General features: G+C 38.1%; 1 protein-coding gene and 1 non-coding gene across 2 annotated transcripts in view; both read right to left on the bottom strand.

The window, feature by feature from the left end:
- LOC115216407 (transformation/transcription domain-associated protein-like) overlaps positions 1 to 18,902 on the bottom strand; it is a 129,253-nt gene that overhangs the window by 75,094 nt on the left and 35,257 nt on the right. The window contains exons 19-33 of the mRNA XM_029785717.2: positions 18,518 to 18,614; positions 18,136 to 18,233; positions 15,748 to 15,913; positions 15,391 to 15,557; positions 14,568 to 14,657; positions 13,514 to 13,624; positions 13,127 to 13,216; positions 11,456 to 11,607; positions 10,659 to 10,759; positions 8,422 to 8,517; positions 6,912 to 7,087; positions 6,303 to 6,388; positions 4,030 to 4,141; positions 2,329 to 2,508; positions 237 to 386 (exon numbers count right to left, since the gene is read on the bottom strand). Coding sequence (XP_029641577.1) covers positions 237 to 386; positions 2,329 to 2,508; positions 4,030 to 4,141; positions 6,303 to 6,388; positions 6,912 to 7,087; positions 8,422 to 8,517; positions 10,659 to 10,759; positions 11,456 to 11,607; positions 13,127 to 13,216; positions 13,514 to 13,624; positions 14,568 to 14,657; positions 15,391 to 15,557; positions 15,748 to 15,913; positions 18,136 to 18,233; positions 18,518 to 18,614 — 1,872 coding nt within the window. The remainder of the gene's footprint in view (positions 1 to 236; positions 387 to 2,328; positions 2,509 to 4,029; positions 4,142 to 6,302; positions 6,389 to 6,911; positions 7,088 to 8,421; positions 8,518 to 10,658; positions 10,760 to 11,455; positions 11,608 to 13,126; positions 13,217 to 13,513; positions 13,625 to 14,567; positions 14,658 to 15,390; positions 15,558 to 15,747; positions 15,914 to 18,135; positions 18,234 to 18,517; positions 18,615 to 18,902) is intronic.
- LOC115216870 lies at positions 11,879 to 12,006 on the bottom strand. Its single transcript, XR_003882122.1, has one exon. It is a non-coding gene; the product is annotated as a small nucleolar RNA SNORA11 (small nucleolar RNA).

Raw genomic sequence — 18,902 nt, 5'->3', positions numbered from 1 at the left:
CATTTATACAGTCTTGTCAATGGTTTTCTACCACCAATATTTCGAAAAACTTTTGTCATATTCTTCATTTTTCTGGAACCACAGTGGAACATTAATATTAATAATAACAATAATAATCTATGCTGATTAAGCACAATGTCTTACAGAAAGAGAAAATACAGATCAATTAGCAGAAATAAACCTAGTAGTTTCATCATAGTCAACAACACATGAAAAGAGAGAGACGCTGAACTGACCATCAATCCAATCTGAACATGCGCTGGCTGATGGTGCAGAAGATGCTTCTTGGGGGGGATCATATCCTGCATAACCTCTTTGTGCGGCTCCATTATGTCGGTAACTGTTTTGCCGGTTGTCTCCGCCAATACTTCTAAAGCATTCATTGCCTAGCAATAAGAAAATAAAATGTCACACACAATTAGACATCGTTAACACAATTACGATTGCTCTAAGTATTAAATGATAGAATTTATTACAATATTTATGTCTACCCTATGTTTCAATCCCACTAATCACTGGTTGTTCTCATGTGTCTTATTCCTGGATGTGTACATCAATGCCAGACTGGATTCAAGCTCTAAATTTTATCCATCAGGATACTGATACATGGATATGCATCAGTGATCTTGTAGATAAGAATATTGTTACTCTTTGATTAGATATAAGCATTCCTAGTTTGGATTCTGCCCAGTACTGCGTGAACTCAATGTGTTACCTTGTTTGACACCACTACCATGTCCTTGGATACATACAGCAAAGTTCACTCTTTAGCAAGCATTTGAGCCAGGTTTGTGATTTGAGGATAACTCCAGCCTTCTTCCCATCAGTCTTGAAACCTCAGAAAAACAGAGGCTCATGGGTACTGCCCTTCCCACTCTATGTGAAAATAGAGTGGGAAGGATGGTGTTATCCTCAAATCACAAACCTGGCTCAAATGCTTGCTAAAGAGCAAACTTTGCTGTATGTATTCAAGGACTCACTGAATATGACACCTAATGATGAAATGAAATTAAACCAATTGAAACTTAGTGTGGATGTAAATATTGAGAACTCTTTTATTGCAAGAGATGAAGTTAATAGTTAAAACAATTATAATTTTATTGTCTTTGGAACTTCATCTTCCAAGATGAGAGATTTTAATTTGACTTTTTAAGGAATTAATCATATGAAAAAGGGACAGATATAGCACAGTGTGATAAAACAATATCAAGTCTGATGGAAGCAGTAGAATATTATAGATCAATCCAAGAAGTTTGAGTTAAATATATTATCAAACATCATGTTAGATCATGACTTCAACCAACACTTAACTGACACAATACATTACCAATGCGTGAGGCACTTCTCTACACAACTGCCATCCTCTGTATGCATCACATGCCCATAGCAGTGCAGAGTTCTCCTTTTCAGACTGCATCTGAATCTTGTTATAATTCAATATAATTCCTCAACATTACACATCTAGTTGAGTATAGTGGTTTCATCATCATCGTTTTAACATCCGTTTTCCATGCTAGCTTGGATTGAATGGTTTGACTGAGGTCTGGAGAACCAACGGCTGCACTAGGCTCCAATCTGATCTGGCAATGTTTCTACAGTTGGCTGCCCTTCCTAATGCCAACCACTCCAAGAGCATAGTGAGTGCTTTTTACATGCCACTGGCACAGGAGCCAGTCAGGCGGGCCTGGCATCGATCATGTTCGGATAGTGCTTTTTACATGCCACTGGCACTGGGGCCAGTCAGGGAGTACTGGCATCGGCCACGTTCGGATGGTGCTTTTTACATTCTACTGGCACGGGAACCTGTCAGGTAGACCAAGCATTGACTGCATTTAGATGGTGCTTTTTACATGCACTGGCACAAGAGCCAGTTAGAGGGCACTGGCCACAGCTACAATATTGGTTTTACTTGACTCAAAGGGTTTTCTCAACCATATATCGCATGATGTATCGGGGGTACTCTTAACTGGGCCGGACATGCGTGGCTGCAATCTTACTTTAGTTGCCAGGTCTTCTCAATCTTAGCATATCTCCAAAGGTCTCGATCACCTGTCATTGCCTCTGTGAGGCCCAATGTTCGAAGGTCATGCTTCACCACCTCATCCCATGGGTACTTTTTACATGATGCTGGCAACTGTTAGATTATTTTTAAAAAAGCCATTCATGTGTGCTCAACCCAAAATATAAAAGAGGTTGCCTGATCTTAGCTGTCTCTTTACTAAGATATGTGAAGAAGTTGCAGCTTTCCCCATAACAAGGTATTTGAAATGGGCCCTCAATTTACCTACCCACTTATTAAAGTCTTTCAAGAGGTCACTCCAATCTTACCTGCTCTCTTATCAAGGTATTTGAAGAGGTCACCTGCCGTACAAGCTCCAAGGTGACATCGTGGAAAGACTGTTTCTGAACTGCAAGGAGATCATTTGTTGCATCTGGAATCTCTTTGGCACAAAGAATCAACATATTCTTCATGTTATTTTTGGCCAAGTCTATTGCCCCACTTGATACCTGCAAAAAGAAAAAAAAAACACCAAAACATAAATTTTACATGTTAAAAGAGAGATGGCTTTGTACTTGTTGTTCTTGTTACTGTTGTTTAGCCCCAGGTCAAATCTGACTTATCAGCCTCAGCAACTCATCCTTTTTTTTTTTTTTTTTTAATTCAGATACACAAAATCTATATCTAGGACTGCATTGGTTTCATAATCTAAATTTATCATTTCTATTATAAAATAGTTGACAGTACAACGATGCATATACACCCATTACCTAGTTTTAATGGCAGTGCCCCAGCATGGCTGAGTTTTTAAGTTGAAACTAGTTAAAGAGTTGAGGAGTTTAAAGAGTAGCTTGAGAAGGGTTTGGCTACTATTTCTAGCAAGTCAAGCGACTGTGTAGTCTTTCTTGATTTATAACTTTGCAATTAAAGTATAGACCAGAGTCATTTCTATGGTAGTACCCCAACATGGCTAAAACAAATAAAAGATTAAGATGGCCATAATTTTTGTTATAATAATCTCTCATCATAAAATAAGAACTTGTAAATGATTATGACCAGTAACATGGTAGGTACACAGGTATATGGTTTGACTGAGCTGAGTCAGAAAGCATAATTTAATGAGTTGATGTTTAAAGAGAAACTCCTTTCAAAAGGACAATAAGGATTCACTGACCAATACACATATAGCCAACCTTTCATTCATTTGGGGTCAATAAAGTACCAGTCAAGTACTGGGGTCAATGTAATCAACTTGTCCCTGCTCCTCAAAATTGCTGGGCTTGAACAGACTGGAATCTTGTTCAGGGAGAAAATGTTGTGACCTTGGTCAATTATACAGCAGGGAAACTTATGAGCCCCTAGGGCTTAAGGAAAAAAAATAAGGACACATTAGATGTTGTACTCTAAAATATACTATCTTTTATTTGTTTTAGTTATCAGCTAGTGGTCATGCTGGGGCACCACTTTGAAAAACTTTAGTTGAAACAAATTGACCCCAGTACTAACTTTTTTAAAGCCTGGTATTTATTCTATCAGTTTCATTTGCTGAACAACTGAGTTACAGGGACATAAACACACCAACACCAGTTGTGAAGTGGTGGTGGTGGTGGTGGGGCAAACACACACACAAACACACGACAGGCTTCTTTCAGTTTCCATCTACCAAATCCACTCACAAGACTTTGGTTGACCTGAGGCTGAAGTAGAAGACACTTGCCCAAAGTGCCACAGAGTGGGACTGAACCCAGAACCATGTGGTTGGGAAGCAAACTTCTTATGACAAAGCCATACCCACAATTATACAATGTTTGAAAAAACAAAGATGGGATGTTCATGAATGGAATGTCTTAGATGAGAAGCCTGCTTGATGAGGACTGATGTGAGTTAAAATGAAACACAACAACCATTTCCAAAATATAAACAATAAATTCTAAAGGATTCTGTTACTTAGGTTGCAGAGGACATGAAACAAAGGATGAAGACTAAAACATCATTTACAAATGTTAAAGTATACTTTAAGTCTTTCTCACCTCACCAGTAAGGTCCAACATGACAAAAAGTAAAGCTTTCAGAAATACAAATTGATGTTGTAGAACCCACTTCTTTGGCATATGTTCATAGAGGACTTTAATCGCTTGACACCTGCAATATTGAGGAAAGAAACGGGATGGTTTAAAACATGATAGATAAAAATACACACACACAGATTTGTCACCATCATCACTGTTTTAACATCCATTTTTCCATGGTCACACTAGTCAGCCAGATTTTCTCCAGTCAGAGGTCCTTCCTGCCACTCACCCTTACCTGTTTTCAAGTAATGTTTACCCCAAGACTAGATATGTTTTTATGGAAGATAGAAAGCGAAAGGCAGCCCTTTACATGGTGGTGACACTTGTTTACAACTATTATGTCATCATCATCGTTTAACGTCCACTTTCCATGCTGGCATGGGTTGGACGATTTGAAAGAGGACTGGCGAACCAGATGGCTGCACCAGGCTCCAATCTGATCTAGCAGAGTTTCAACAGCTGGATGCCCTTCCTAACACCAACCAGTCCGAGAGTGTAATGGATGCTTTTACGTGCCACTCTAGCAGTACTGGCAACAGCCACGCTCAAATGGTGTCTTTTATGTGCCACCTACGCAGGAGCCAGTCCAGCGGCACTGGCAACGACATCAAGGCAAGAAGACAATAACACACGCATTCATATATACATATCACACTATCATCATCATTTTAATGTCCATTTTTCCATGCTGGCATGGGTTGCACAGAATTTGCTACGGTAAATTTTCTACGACCAAATGTCTTTCTTGTTGCCAACCCTCACCTGTTTTCAAATAAGATAATATTTCCCTATGACCTAGGACACTGTTTGCATGATGGTGAAACTTGCTTACAACAATCATGTGATGTCAAGGGAAGGATATAGTAACACACACACACACACATTCATCCAGCCATATATATATGAAGACGTGCTGGCAAAAAGCTGCTCTTCTAAATGGAAACTTTACCTGCCATTGTGGTTTTCTAGCACAAAGCAAAGCAGGCCTTGCCATCCACTCAAGAAAACAAATAGTAAATGATTCACAAGCACTCGATCAAACTGAATCCTCAGCTTGTTCCATTTGCCAAAAGGTTTGCCAGACACCAGCAGGCTTCAAGAGACACATTTGTGTCCACAGAACATTATTACTGCTTTATTTTATTGAACTCTCATTTGTCATTTATGACAAGAGAATCTATCATACATACAGAGGCTGCTGAAAAATTCCTTGCTTTAAGGGTATTGCAAAAAGGCCGAGTTGGAGGCCCAACCTTCCAAGTTCTTTTACAGGGCTTAGAAAATCTGAAGGACTGCTGCAATAAGTGTATGAGTCTGAGAGGGGAATATGTAGAATAAAATCATAATTAACTGAGCCTCCTGTATTTTTCTTTTGCACAAAGCCTGGAACTTTACACCACCCCTTACATACATCATCATCATCATCATCATCGTTTAACGTCCGCTTTCCGCACTAGCACGGGTTGGACGGTTTGACTGGGTCTGGGAAGCCAGGGTCAAAAAGTAATGCCATTTTGTTGAGGACAGGTATAATTACCAACACAGGAACATGTATCATACATCAAAATGAAGATGGTCCTCTGTGGATCACATCCTTACTCCTCAACATAGTCACCGTTTCTCTCAATAGCAATGTTCTACTTCCGAAGGAGAGCATGTATCCTTGCCCCGTAAAATTCTGTTGAATGTTTTTTGAGCCACTTCTTCACTACATTTTTCACTTCCTTGTCACTGGAATAATGTTTGCCTCTCAAACCCTCTTTCATGGGGCTGAAGAGATGATAATGTGAAGGCACTAAATTATTCCAGTGACAAGGAAGTGAAAACTGTAGTGAAGAAGTGGCTCAAAGAAGAGTCAACAGAATTTTATGAGGCAGGGATGCATGCTCTCATTCAAAGGTGGAACATTGATATTGAGAGAAACGGTCACTATGTTGAGGAGTAGCGATGTGATCTACAGAGGACCAGCTTCATTTTGATGTATGATACATGTTCCTGTGTTGGTAATTATACCTGTCCTCAACAAAATGGCACTACTTTTTGACTCACCCTCGTATATATATATGACAGGCTTCTTTAGTTTCCATCTACCAAATTCATTAATGAGGCTTAGGTCAGCCAGGAGCTATAAAGTAGAAAACGCTCGCCCAAGGTTCCACACAGTAGGACTGAACCCAAAAGTAAACATTTTACCACACAGCCAGATATAAAAGTGAAGAGTATCAACTTACCCGCCATACTTAGCATACCAAGCTCGGTCATAACATAGGGCACAGAGACGTTCTACCAAATACTCAAAAAATGGCAGCTGGCAAGCCTGAAAGAGTAGGAGGAGTTGAGAAGATAAAGAGGGAATTGGTCACAATAAACATGATTAGATTAATGTGGGAATATAGTGGTAATATGTATATGGTGTCGAGTACATATGTCTGTATGCATGTATGTGTGTGAGGCCTTCTGTGTTTGTTGTCAAATCATATGCTTGTGTGTGTGTGCATGTAGACATCCATGAGTGTTGATCACTCATCACCCATCCACATGTGTGCATGAACGTATGCTTGTATACATGTGTTCATGTTGTCTATTTGTGTGTGTGTATGTCATGTGTATGTATGTGCGATCACACATACAAACACACATGTATGTATGTGTGTGTGTGTATCCAAATATGTGTGCATTCTAGAGTGTGTGTTGTCCACCTGACCATACATGTGTATATCCATCCCCAAAGAGTTTACATGCAAAGGAAACCTTCTGATATAATAAACAGTTAGAGTGAAGATGGTGAAGAATTATACATGATGAATAGTTCTCGATGGAAATAATAAAGAGGTACTTACACGTTCTTGTGAGCCCAAAATGATTGTGGCAGTATTTAGAATGAGCATCAAGGCAACAGTTCCTGGTTTGCAGAGTTCCTTCTCTTCATGTCCCATCACAGCAGCTATAGCATCAACCAATATCTGAGTATCGATTCCTTGCAGTTTGTTCTGCTTCTCCCCAACTGGGAATGGACCTACAAGAGGAATGGTACAGATGGCAATTCCAGCAGGGCAAGCAAGAAACAGGAAACTGGCGGCATGAATAGAGTGTTGCTGACAAAATAAGGAGTATTTGTGTTTCACTGGCAATGCAGTTCAGTCTCTAAGCCTTCAGTATAGGACAAACTCCAATCAACAAAGAAGAGGTGCAGCAACAGAAATAGAAAGGGAAATTCTGAAATTCAGAAAGCTCAAATGTATGTCAGGGTCGGGGGAGGTCAATACCTCTCACCACTTATTCAACCACTTGCCTGACATTTAGCACAGCACTCATATAGAGGGACTTAGCCAAGTGTACCCAAGACACATTATCATGGGCCTAAATTAATAAACAATAATACCACCAAATAGTAAGCCTTCACACTGAAACCCAAACAAAGATGACATTGAGGGTATATTGTAATGATGATGATGATAACAATGATGGCTGTCACAAGCATCACTGTACAGTTATTTTTCCATATTTGCATAGGTTAATCAAGTCTTTTCCAACACAGCATTCCATCATTTGTTGCATTCTTACAGGCATTCAGCCTGTAAAACGATATCAAACTTATGCAAAACACCATCACAATTAATCATCATCATTTAACATCTGTTATCCATGCTGGTATGGGTTGGACGGTTTGATCAGAGCTGGCAAGCTGGGGAGCTGTACCAGACTCCAGTCTCACTTGGCTTCCAGTCTGATTTGTTTCCATGGCTGGATGCCCTTCCTAACGCCAATCACTTTACAGAGTGTGCTGGGTGCTTTTACATGGCACTACCTGGCACTTTTACGTGGTGTCACACTGGCACTTTTACAAATCATACAGACGCTTTTACTTGGCACCACACAGGTGCTTTTATGTGGCACTACCAGAAGTGCTTTACACTTCTGTTGTGGGGGTGTGTAACTTCTTAAGTACAGCCAGGCGCCAGGTATCTCGATCCTTGATGAAAATTAATATTCAACAAGAAAGTATTACATTCTCAAAAAGGGGGGAATTACATTCTCATCAAGGGAGTATTACATTCTCAACAAGGAGGTATTATATTTGTTTTTACAACCAAGTGAGAGTATGAAAAACAGCATTTATGAATGCTCAATAGGGCCAAGAGGTTGAGGAGATGGGAGTAATCATTACTAATACAGTGGCACTTTAGGAAGTAGCATGTTATGATACTGAGTTAATCTCAGACTGAAGAACTGATCTGAATGCTTGCAACGAAGTGGATTCATTGAGAAGAACCAAAAGGTGAGGTGAAAGGTTTGGGGGTTATTTATAAAAGACAAAATGTTAAAAGAATAAACATGCAAAAGGCTTACCACATTGATGAGAAATAGCAACCATTGTGTAGTGCCGAACCATGCATCCCATAAATGAAAGAACAGGATTACGGAGTTCTTTGATAGCAGCAGCCACTGGAAAAACAAATGCAAATATTCCTTTGATAATAGCCAGTTTTTAAAAAATTTTTCATTAATATTTGATAAATGTATTAATTCATTATCATTTTAACATCCACTTTTCCATGCTTGCGTCGGTTGGTTGGAGTTTATTGAGACAGATTTAGTACAGCTGGATGCCCTTCATGCCACCAATCCTTAACTGTTTTCGAGCAAGGTAATATTTCTCCCATGGCCAGACATGTTCTTGCAGAATACTGGAAATGAATGACACTGTTTTTATGATGGTAACAACCATTTACAACTATCACACAATGTCATGGCAAGGACACACACACAAACACACAATGGGATTTTTAGTTGTTGTCTACCAAATCCATTCACAAGGCTGTGGTCGCCTGGAAATATAGTGGAAAAAACTTGTCCAAGGTGGGACTGCACCTGGAATCACAGCCACATTTCAAAAATTGAACAATCACGTGTTTTCATTTTTTCACCATTTTTAACAATGATTTTGTCCATTTATAACAATTTTTATCTATTTTTGTGTCCTTATATAAGAGTCATGGTATATTTGTTGGAGCAATTTGTCTGTTTTCACAGATGAATGTCCTGTCCTCACAATTAATCACTGGACAGTGAAGTAAGCAATGTGGTATAAGCAAAATTAAGTGCATTACTCAGAGACATAACTCAATGGCTCTAGTGACAAAGTAGTCAGTAATCCAGCTCTTTAACTTCACATCCTTTCATTTATTAATTAACAATCTGTAAGTGCATATTAAGATGGGCAGTTAAAATGTTGGATTAAGCATTGCATGATTATCAGCTTTTTCTTTTTATTCTTTTGCTTGTTTCAATCATTTGACTGTGGCCATGCTGGAGCACTGCCTTTAGTTGAAGAAATAAACTCCAGGACTTATTCTTTGTAAGCCTAGTACTTATTCTATCAGTTCTTTTGCTAAACTGCTAAGTTATGGAGACGTAAATACACCAACATCGGTTGTCAAGTGATGTTGGGGAGACAAACACAGACATACAAACACATACACACATATATATTTTTTAGATTTTCTCTCCCTGTTTATTTCTGTGTTCCTTTCTGTCGAAGAGCATAGGCTCGAAACGTAAAAGACTTTCTCACTTCCTGAGCATTAGACTAATACATCTGTTTGTTGTTTACACACCTGCCTTCATCTTTTATTTTTTTGTAAATTCTCACTATATATATGTAGCACCCACTACACTCTCGGAGTGGTTGGCGTTAGGAAGGGCATCCAGCTGTAGAAACATTGCCTGATCAGATTGGAGCCTGGTGCAGCTGCTGGCTTTACCAGACCTCAGTCAAACTGTACAACCCACGCTAGCATGGAAAATGGATGTTAAATGATGATGATGATATAAAGTTTCTGTCTACCAAATCCACTCACAAGGCTTTGGTCGGCCCAAGGTTATAGTAGAAGACATTTACTCAAGGTGCCACGTAGTGGGACTGAACTCAGAACTGTGCGGTTGGTAAGCAAGCTACTAACCACACAGCAACTCCTGCACCAATAGCTTATATAATTTTTTTTTGTTTTTAAACCACTGGTTTGTGCTCCTGATCAAAACATATTCATGATAGAATCATTGTTTTAACATCAACTTATCCATGCTTGTATGGGTCAGACAGAGATTTATTGAAGCAAATTTTCCACAGTCAGATGTCCTTCTTGTTGCCAACGTCACCTGTTCCCAAACAAGGTAATATTTCCCCATGGTTAGACACGTTTTAGCAGAATATTGGAAAAGAATGATTTACAACATACACACATATGTACAAGCTTCTTTCATTTTCCATCTACCAAATCCACTTACATAGCTTTAGTTGGCTCTAGACTATAGTAGAAGACACATTTGCCCAAGATGCTATGCAGTAGGACTGAACCTGGAACCATGTGGTTGGGAAGCAAATTTCTTACCACACAGCCATGCCTGCCTATGAAAGTCAAAGTGAATCATTGTAGAATTAGAACAAAGTAAGGATATATAAATAAACTCCATAAAGTAATCTGCCTGGCATTTCACTATTTCTGTCACTCCACCTTTTAATTCCATTGCTTGTAAAAAAGATGACAAAAAAAAAATCAAAATGTCAATAAGAGGTGTTTACTTACCAAACATTCCTGTAAGAGCTTGTTCATGAACCTTGCGTAGGTTGGCATCAGGATTTTTGTATAGGGGTCCAGAATGAACAGGGATCTCCTTTTCTGTGAAGCTGTAAATGTTCATAACATAACAGAAACAAAAATGAGAGGCAGTTTTATAGTGAATAGGCTTTGAGCTTCTTCATTGCATTGTATTGGTTTAACAGTGAAAGGTGATTTTTCTGAATATATAATCTAAGCCTTCATAGACTAGACACCAAAATTATATTTTATGTATGTGTGTGTATGTATGTATAAATAAATATATATATAATATATATATATATATATATATATATATGTAGATATGCATGTCATTGCATATCCCTAGATTAGTCCTGGTCAAGCAGATCTTTGATCTGTAGATGTTTACATCAACTATGTATGACATAAATCTCACCAGACTGGATGGGCCTACTTCTGTTCCTTCCCCACTGACTAATATATATAAAATAGGTCTAACATACCACCCTATTTAACACAAACTCCTGGTCATTTGGTGCCTACATTAGACAGTAGGCTAGCATACTGTTTGGTTTAACAACACTACCATCTTTTATTGGGTACCTTTGTATTGAGTGCTTCACTCTGTTGCCAACATTTGAAGCAAATTTGTTCATCCAGTCATGTTTTTCTTGTTGGTGTTGACCTACAAATGCTCAGGTTGTTTCAGTAGTCAGAGAGGGCCTACAAACATCTTGGTCACCCAACCTACCTACTTCTGAAGAGTTTACTAACAAATTGATTTGTGCAGCAGGTATACTGACCTGTTGTGTGCGAAGAGATGCTGAAGAGATTGGCGGCTGTCATCTAGACTCATGGCTGATACCAAGAAACAGCGAATCAGTTCCCAAGACTGTCGCAATACAAAAGCATTTGTTGTACTACACTTCAGGTTGGACAAAGCAGTGTCAATGGCCTGTGTAATAGAACAGAATGAAAAGAAATTATAATATTATTACAGTTTAATTTGGATTTATGTCAAAACAATGAATGATTATCTTGCACACTCTTTCTCTCTCCAAAATGCATGTACCTAACACACAGAGACAAACATCAAGAAACATTGTACCACTCACACACAATTCTATTTCGTTTCGTAATCACATTCACTCCACCCCAGCTTTCCTGCAAACATTCTCAGTGAAGTATGATACACAGTCTATTGCTCTTTTGCTGAGAGAAATATGATGTATGTCAGATATGAACTTTGCAAAGTTTCTTTTATTCACAAAGAGGAAAAAATCTAACAAATTTATGTCGGGTGTGGCTTAAACAAGAATTCCATATCTCTGAAAACTTGCTCTTAACACACCCTTAACCTTTTTGTTACGATATTTCTGTTGAGATACTCTGTATTTCTTTCAATTAATTTTAAGTATAACAAAGAATTTAGTAAAATAACTTAGTTATCATTAAGCTAATGTTAGGAACATAAATTGTGACTATGGTTTGATGGAAGATTTTAATTCAGAACTTTTGAAAACATGACATTAGTACTACAGAGCCAGAGGTGGTTTTAGCTAGGTTGGTATCAAAAGGGTTAAATGAAAGTAGATAACATCTACATAGTCACTTGACTGCTAGAAAGAGCAACCAAATCAAAATGTCTTTAAAACAATGATGAGCCCATTCAGTAATATAGCTTTAGTGGTAAGAAACCCTCAAGAGAGCTGACTTCAGAAGAGAAACACTCTTCAGGCAAGTGTTTCCACCTTTAACTTCTTACACTCTTGAGAGGGCTGGGCCACCTACAGGTCATGACTTCTGGGTGCCCTTCTGCCAACACTTTTCAGCCAAAACCATCTGGAGATTTCATATAGTTCTAGCTCCTCTCTGTTAACTCAACTTATAAACTTATATGGTTGTCATGGTAGCAGTGAAGTATCAATGCTATCACAATGACTCACACATACGACGCTACTGTGAGAACCAATATACCCTTTAAGATAAACAAGAATGGTCATAGTGACAACACTCTGACACATGTCTGCTCAATGAGCACTGACCTGGAGCTAAACAATAATGCAGGTGGGGAAGATGTAGAGAGATCAGTTATTGCTATATCCTAACTCTGCCACCACCACCGCCATCATCATCATCACTACCACCAATAATAGATAAAAAAAAAAGATAGTCATTTCAATTGAAGTTCTTCTGTAAAGTCAATTCTTTTCAGCTCCAGATTAATGTAGCAGCGTGGCCCAGCTGTTAGGGTTTTGTACCCATAATTGCTAAGTCATGGTTTCGATTCTTGGACCAAGCAGCACATCCTATTCTTGAGCACTTCATTTCACATTGCTCTGGTTCACTCAGTTGTACTTGTTCATGGACAATGTTGTAACTGTGAGAACTAGGTAACTGGACCAACTGATAAACACTCACTCACCAATACTAATACACACACAACTACCTTACAAGCAATGAAATGTACTTACTTTCTCTACTGGTAAATTAATAGGAATCTTACAATCTTGGAACTGAAGTACAACACAGGGACCAACTGTTTCTTTTTCATTATAGTTGAGCTGAAGAAGAAGAAGATAAACACAACCATAAGGAAAATAAAGAGGAAAAGCTGAAAATCCACTTTGAAACAGACACGCACACAAACTTTATAATTTATGTTAATTTACACACAAGCAAAGAAGGTGATTCTACATTCAATAACTTATACACACACACAAGCTAATATATTTTATGCAAATTTAAACACACACACAAGCTGGTGATACTTATGCTAATTTATGCTAAACTTGTATGCACAAGAAATATGATTTATGCTAAACACATACACATGCTATTATAATTTATGCTAAACTTACTTGCTGAGGCTCTCTAACCATTTTTCGGTTACCTCCACCAAACTTTCCCAGAAGGCGGAAGGCAACAAGAGCAATGCTGTCTGATGGATTTCTTAAAGTACGCCACAATGCCTAGAGAAAAAAAAAGGAAACAAAATTATACAATCCGGCCAAACAAGACTTGAACTGCTGACTTCCCAGCTTCATATCTAATTCCCTTCCTCATCCTTTACTCTGCATGACACAGGATATATTCATCATCATCACCATCAATATTATCATCATTTTACATTCACCTTTCCATGTTTGCATGAGTCGAATGAAAGTTGTTGAGGCAGATTTTCTACAGACTGATGCCCTTCCTGTAGCCAACCCTTATCTGTTTCCAAGTAAGGTAATATTTATTTCTCCATGACCAGACATGTTTTCATGGAAGACTGGAAACAAGGGATACCGCTTGCACAATGATCACACTCGTTTACAACTATCACATGAAGCCAAGACAAGGTGGCAGTAACACACACATATATTTATATGACAAGCTTTGCTCAGTTTCCAAATCCACCCACAAGGCTTTGGTCAGCTCGTCTATAGTGGAAGATACTTGCCGGAAGTGCCATGCAGTGGGACTGAACTTGAAACCATGTGGCTGGGAAGTAAATTTCTTACCACACAGCCACATGTGCACCTATTAAGGTTGATAAAAATGTATTGATCCAGGGCAGTGGACTGGTGAAATTGAAATGTTGGACAGAATCCCTTGTGGTATCTGATTCTATACATTTTCAGTTCAAATCCCACAATAATAAAAGAAAATGATGGCACTTGTGTCAGGTATTGTAATATCAATAGTCTGAAAAACCAATGGAAACACAGCCTCTTGGGTTTGATTGGAACATCAGCTGCTGCCATCACCAATACCGCAACCAGTACCACTGACCATGAAACTAACTCCATTCATCTTCTATAAAAAGACAAAAATAATCAATGAAAGCCACACCATAATGCCATCTCTAATAGAGTTATCAAGATGTGATGCAGCATGGGAAAGTAAAAGAAATATCTAGAATCTGACCTGCATCAATTCAGCACGGACTGGTTGAATATGTTCATATAGAAATTCTGGCTGTAAGTTGTCAACACACAACTCCAATGTACGAAGACCCTGAAATCAAAACAGTAAAAATAATTTTATGATTACATATTACAATACACACACACAGAGTATAGCATACAGGACAAACATTTCACAATGCTTAAACAAACACCATACATACATCAGTCTCTAGTCTAGTAGAGCTTCAACAAATGTTGCAGAAAAGCATAACAGCCACACATTCTCTTACAGTGAAATTTTCTCACAATGTTAAAAAATATAAAAGTTCTAAATATTACCCAATTTCTGTTTTGTTCTGATTTAGGAGATGAGGGATAAACCTTTTCTTGGGTCATAATATTTATTACAAGTAACATTAGCAGAAAATATTGGTCCTGTTCATATTGTTGTTTACTAACCCCAGTTGACTTCTGATCAAAAGTGTTCCAACCATGAACACCTTGTCATTTAGGGATAATTGTGACTACATAATCTAACATATCTTCCTTAAGACAGTAGAGTGAGTGATGTGAGTGAAATCTAACTGCTATTTCTAGCACATTAAATGACACCAAATCACCTGGAAATGTTATCTGTGATAGAGCAATGCCCTAAACTTAGATTTATCTCTTATCCTTTTAACTATGTAAAAGCAAACATTGACATTAGTCCTTAAACATGCCCTTCTGTGTACTAAAAAGATATTTACATTAATTTTTTTTTAAAGTTTTTATAATATTAATGTCAGTTAGGAACAATTTTTGAAAGCAAACCAACAGAGAGTAAAATCTGAACTACTTGCCTGACTAACTAAGGTCTGTGATCCATTTAAAGCTGATACTAAAGGATCCATGAGCATGGGTAGATATGGCAATAAGGAACTGAGTCGTACAGGTACTGTTAGGCACAGCTCAACAAACAAGTCTTTGATATGCTGTTTATGTAAGCCACTTTGGAGACTGTTCAAACCTAAAAGATAAGAAAAAACATGCTCATATCATATATCAACAAAATCAAGAATATCATACAGTATCAAGGATATCACATACTACTGCATAATATAATACTGCATGATATAATGCTTACACATGGAATATCTCAGACCATATTTGTTGAATCAGGATTGACTTGGGATTAAACAACAATAGCATTCACTTACCTTGGAGCAAATTTGGCAATAATGGCAGAAACTCTTGATAAAGCATGTCATGACTTCCTCCTCCAATAGAGCGGAACAGAGTCCGTAACAGGAGGAAATAGTTGTATGGTTCTTTTGCAGTCATCGCCAATGACATGGAACGGTTGACGATGGTATGTAGGTGAGGCTGACCAAAAAAAAAAAAAACACATCAATAATTGGGACAAATTAATATCACCACCTCCAGCCAATCCTGTCTAATCCTAACCTATCATTACCTTCTTCACTCCACTCACATTAACCATTAAATCCTTCCTCATCAAGAGCCTGTCGAGGTCAAGGCTACTGACATTTCCACCTGATTTTTCTCAAGCCCTTGGACTCTTGGAGTCTTTCAGGGGAGAGATAGATAGGCTAAAAAAACTCTAGAAGGGCAAAAATTTTCTTGTTTTTCCATCGACTGACCTTTGGCACAAAATGGATTCAACTGAGAAAATATTCCGTTTGTGTCGCAGAAATTGTTGCCAGATGTAAGGGTAGCTTCTGATTGGCTGATAGATGAAGCAGTACGTTTTCTGTGCAACCATTCAGCAAACAGAATTTTAAGTTTCCGTACGAATTACATACCACCACTCATTAAACTGATACAAATAAGTGGTACTTTATTTGTACCTTCCAACTTGAAAGAGTTAAGGCTGGTTTCTCGGTTTCCACAGCGTAAAAAGTGCTTGAGATAACAACAGTCACTGAACATGATGCTGATCCAGTGCAGGGTTCAAGGCAAGCAATTTATCTTTTGAGGAGAGGGGGCAAGTTGCTTACATCAGCTTTAATATGTGACTGGTACTTTATTTTTATTGAATGTGACGGGATGAAAGGCAAAGTTGACCTCAAAACATAAACAGCCAGAAGAAATACCACTAAGCATTTTGTCTAATGGGCTAACAATTTTGCTAGCTTGCCATCTTCCTCCTGACTAAAGGAGAGAAAATAAAACATTAACAGAAGGGGCTGAGGTTTGGAAGACAGATGTTAGATGATGATGATGATGATGATAGGATTAGTCAATGTTATCAACCCCATTACTTGAGTGGCACTTTATCAACCCCAGAAGGAAGACAGGCAAAGTCAACCTTGTTGGGATTTGAACACAGAATGTACAGATCCCAAACATATAATGCTACCAATCCACATTAATAATAAGCATAATCCTTTCTACTATAGGTACAATGTCTGAAACTTATGGGGTGGGGTTGCTAGTTGATTACATTGACCTCAGAGCTCAGCTGGTATTTATTTCATCAGCACTGAAAGGACAAAAGGTAAAGTCAATATTGGTGGAATTTGAACTCAGAATATAGAGATGAATGGAATAAGCATTTTGTCCAGCATGCTTAATGATTCTGCCAGCTTACTGCTTTTGATGATGATGGTTTCTAATACCGGCAGGAGCCTAAAGATTTTGGGGAGTAGATATTGTCATTTAAAGCAACTTGAGTCTGCAGCTGGTATTTTGTTCGATCCACCTCTGGAAGTATAACAGGTAAAGTTAAATCTGATAGGATTTGGACTCAAAATATTAGATGATGGAGTGGCAGGAATGATAACACCATATCATATGTCATCTTGTATTTTGTTGACTCTTATATGAGCAGGTCAAGGCAACATGTTTTGAGAAGAAAAGCAGGAATGTCTCTTCTCTCCAGACCACTGATGCTTATACAAGAGAAACGCTGCCAACTCGAACCAACAGTTTGGTGCCAAACTGTATTTTCTTAAAGATGTTTATTTTATTTTCATCGACACATGGTCAACTATTTTAGAGAGAAGACAGGATACTTTATAATCAATCAAATTGATCACAGGATATCCCTTGTATTTCGTTTGTCAGTCTTGAAGGGTTGAAATGCTATGTCAAACATGTCAAAGCTTAAACACAGATAAATACTATAATGCATTTAAAAAAATAGTGTTTTGTTTCTTTACTTTCAAGACAAGTAATTAACAAAAAAAGTGATGGCTAACAGTCTTGTTAGATGCATTGCTGTCAAGATGCAAAGAGCTGGAACAGATACTGCAAAGCATTTTGCCCATCCCTCCAGCAGTTCTACCAATCTACTGCCCTCAACCAGTATGTTTTCACTGACCAAAAGGGTGAAATGTGAAGCTGACTTCAGCTGGATTTGAACTCAGAATGCAGAAAGTTTGAACAAATTACAGTGAGGTATTCTATCCATCAACTCTACTGACTCTGCCACATTCATCCATTGACTCTATGACATTGTTGAATCCAACCAATGACTCTGCCAATCTATTCAAAGACTCTAATGACTCTGCCAATTCATTATCATCTTAACAACAAGTATTTGAATATATAATATATCTTCAGTATTTGAATCTGCAACATACCTTCAGCATTTGCTCATTTTCAGCCGCAAACAAAGATACTGATCCAAACACCAATTTAAATAATTTCAGATACAAATTTGATCTTTCAGTATTTGAAGCTGGAAAACAATTTCAACAAATTACAGAATGCAGCATTAAACAGACAAAGAGTGTGGAAGTTGGGGGGAGGACACAATATGAGAAGTTGCAGCTTTCATGCCTTAAAAAATAAAACAATATACAATAGCAGTGAAGTAATCATTTTAACAAATGTGTTATCATTCCTGCCACTCCATCATCTAATATGGTGTTGTTTTGAAGAGGAAGAGATGTGTGTGTGTGCATGTGTATATGTATACAACGGGGGTGGAGAGTGTGTGAAAGGAGAAAGAAAGGTACTTACATCCCATTTCTTCCATTCTAGCAAGCAGGAATTCCACCAAAATGGTAGCAAATGTTGCTGAGGTGGTGTTATTAGCCAAGAAACTGTTGGCTATGATCTGGAAGTATAACAATAGATTTGTAGGGTTATTTTCTCAAAGAGAGGAATAATGTAGAGGGAAGTTAATACATTCATATACAAGCACACAAACTCACAGAGAAACACATCCTGGTATACAAATACATACACAGACAGAAACACATTTGCACTCAGGAACACACATGCATATACACAAACACATTTGTAGTCATAAGTACACACACATAACTAAATAGTCTCGTCTGTATATTAACACACACTGACTGCTCAGGAATGTATATACACTTACACATTTGCATTCAGGGAC

The sequence above is a fragment of the Octopus sinensis genome, linkage group LG10, assembly GCF_006345805.1.
Source record: "Octopus sinensis linkage group LG10, ASM634580v1, whole genome shotgun sequence".
NCBI classification, from domain to species: Eukaryota; Metazoa; Mollusca; class Cephalopoda; order Octopoda; family Octopodidae; genus Octopus; species Octopus sinensis.
Note: the sequence above shows the minus strand (reverse complement) of the source record. Positions and strands in the feature narration are given on the sequence as shown.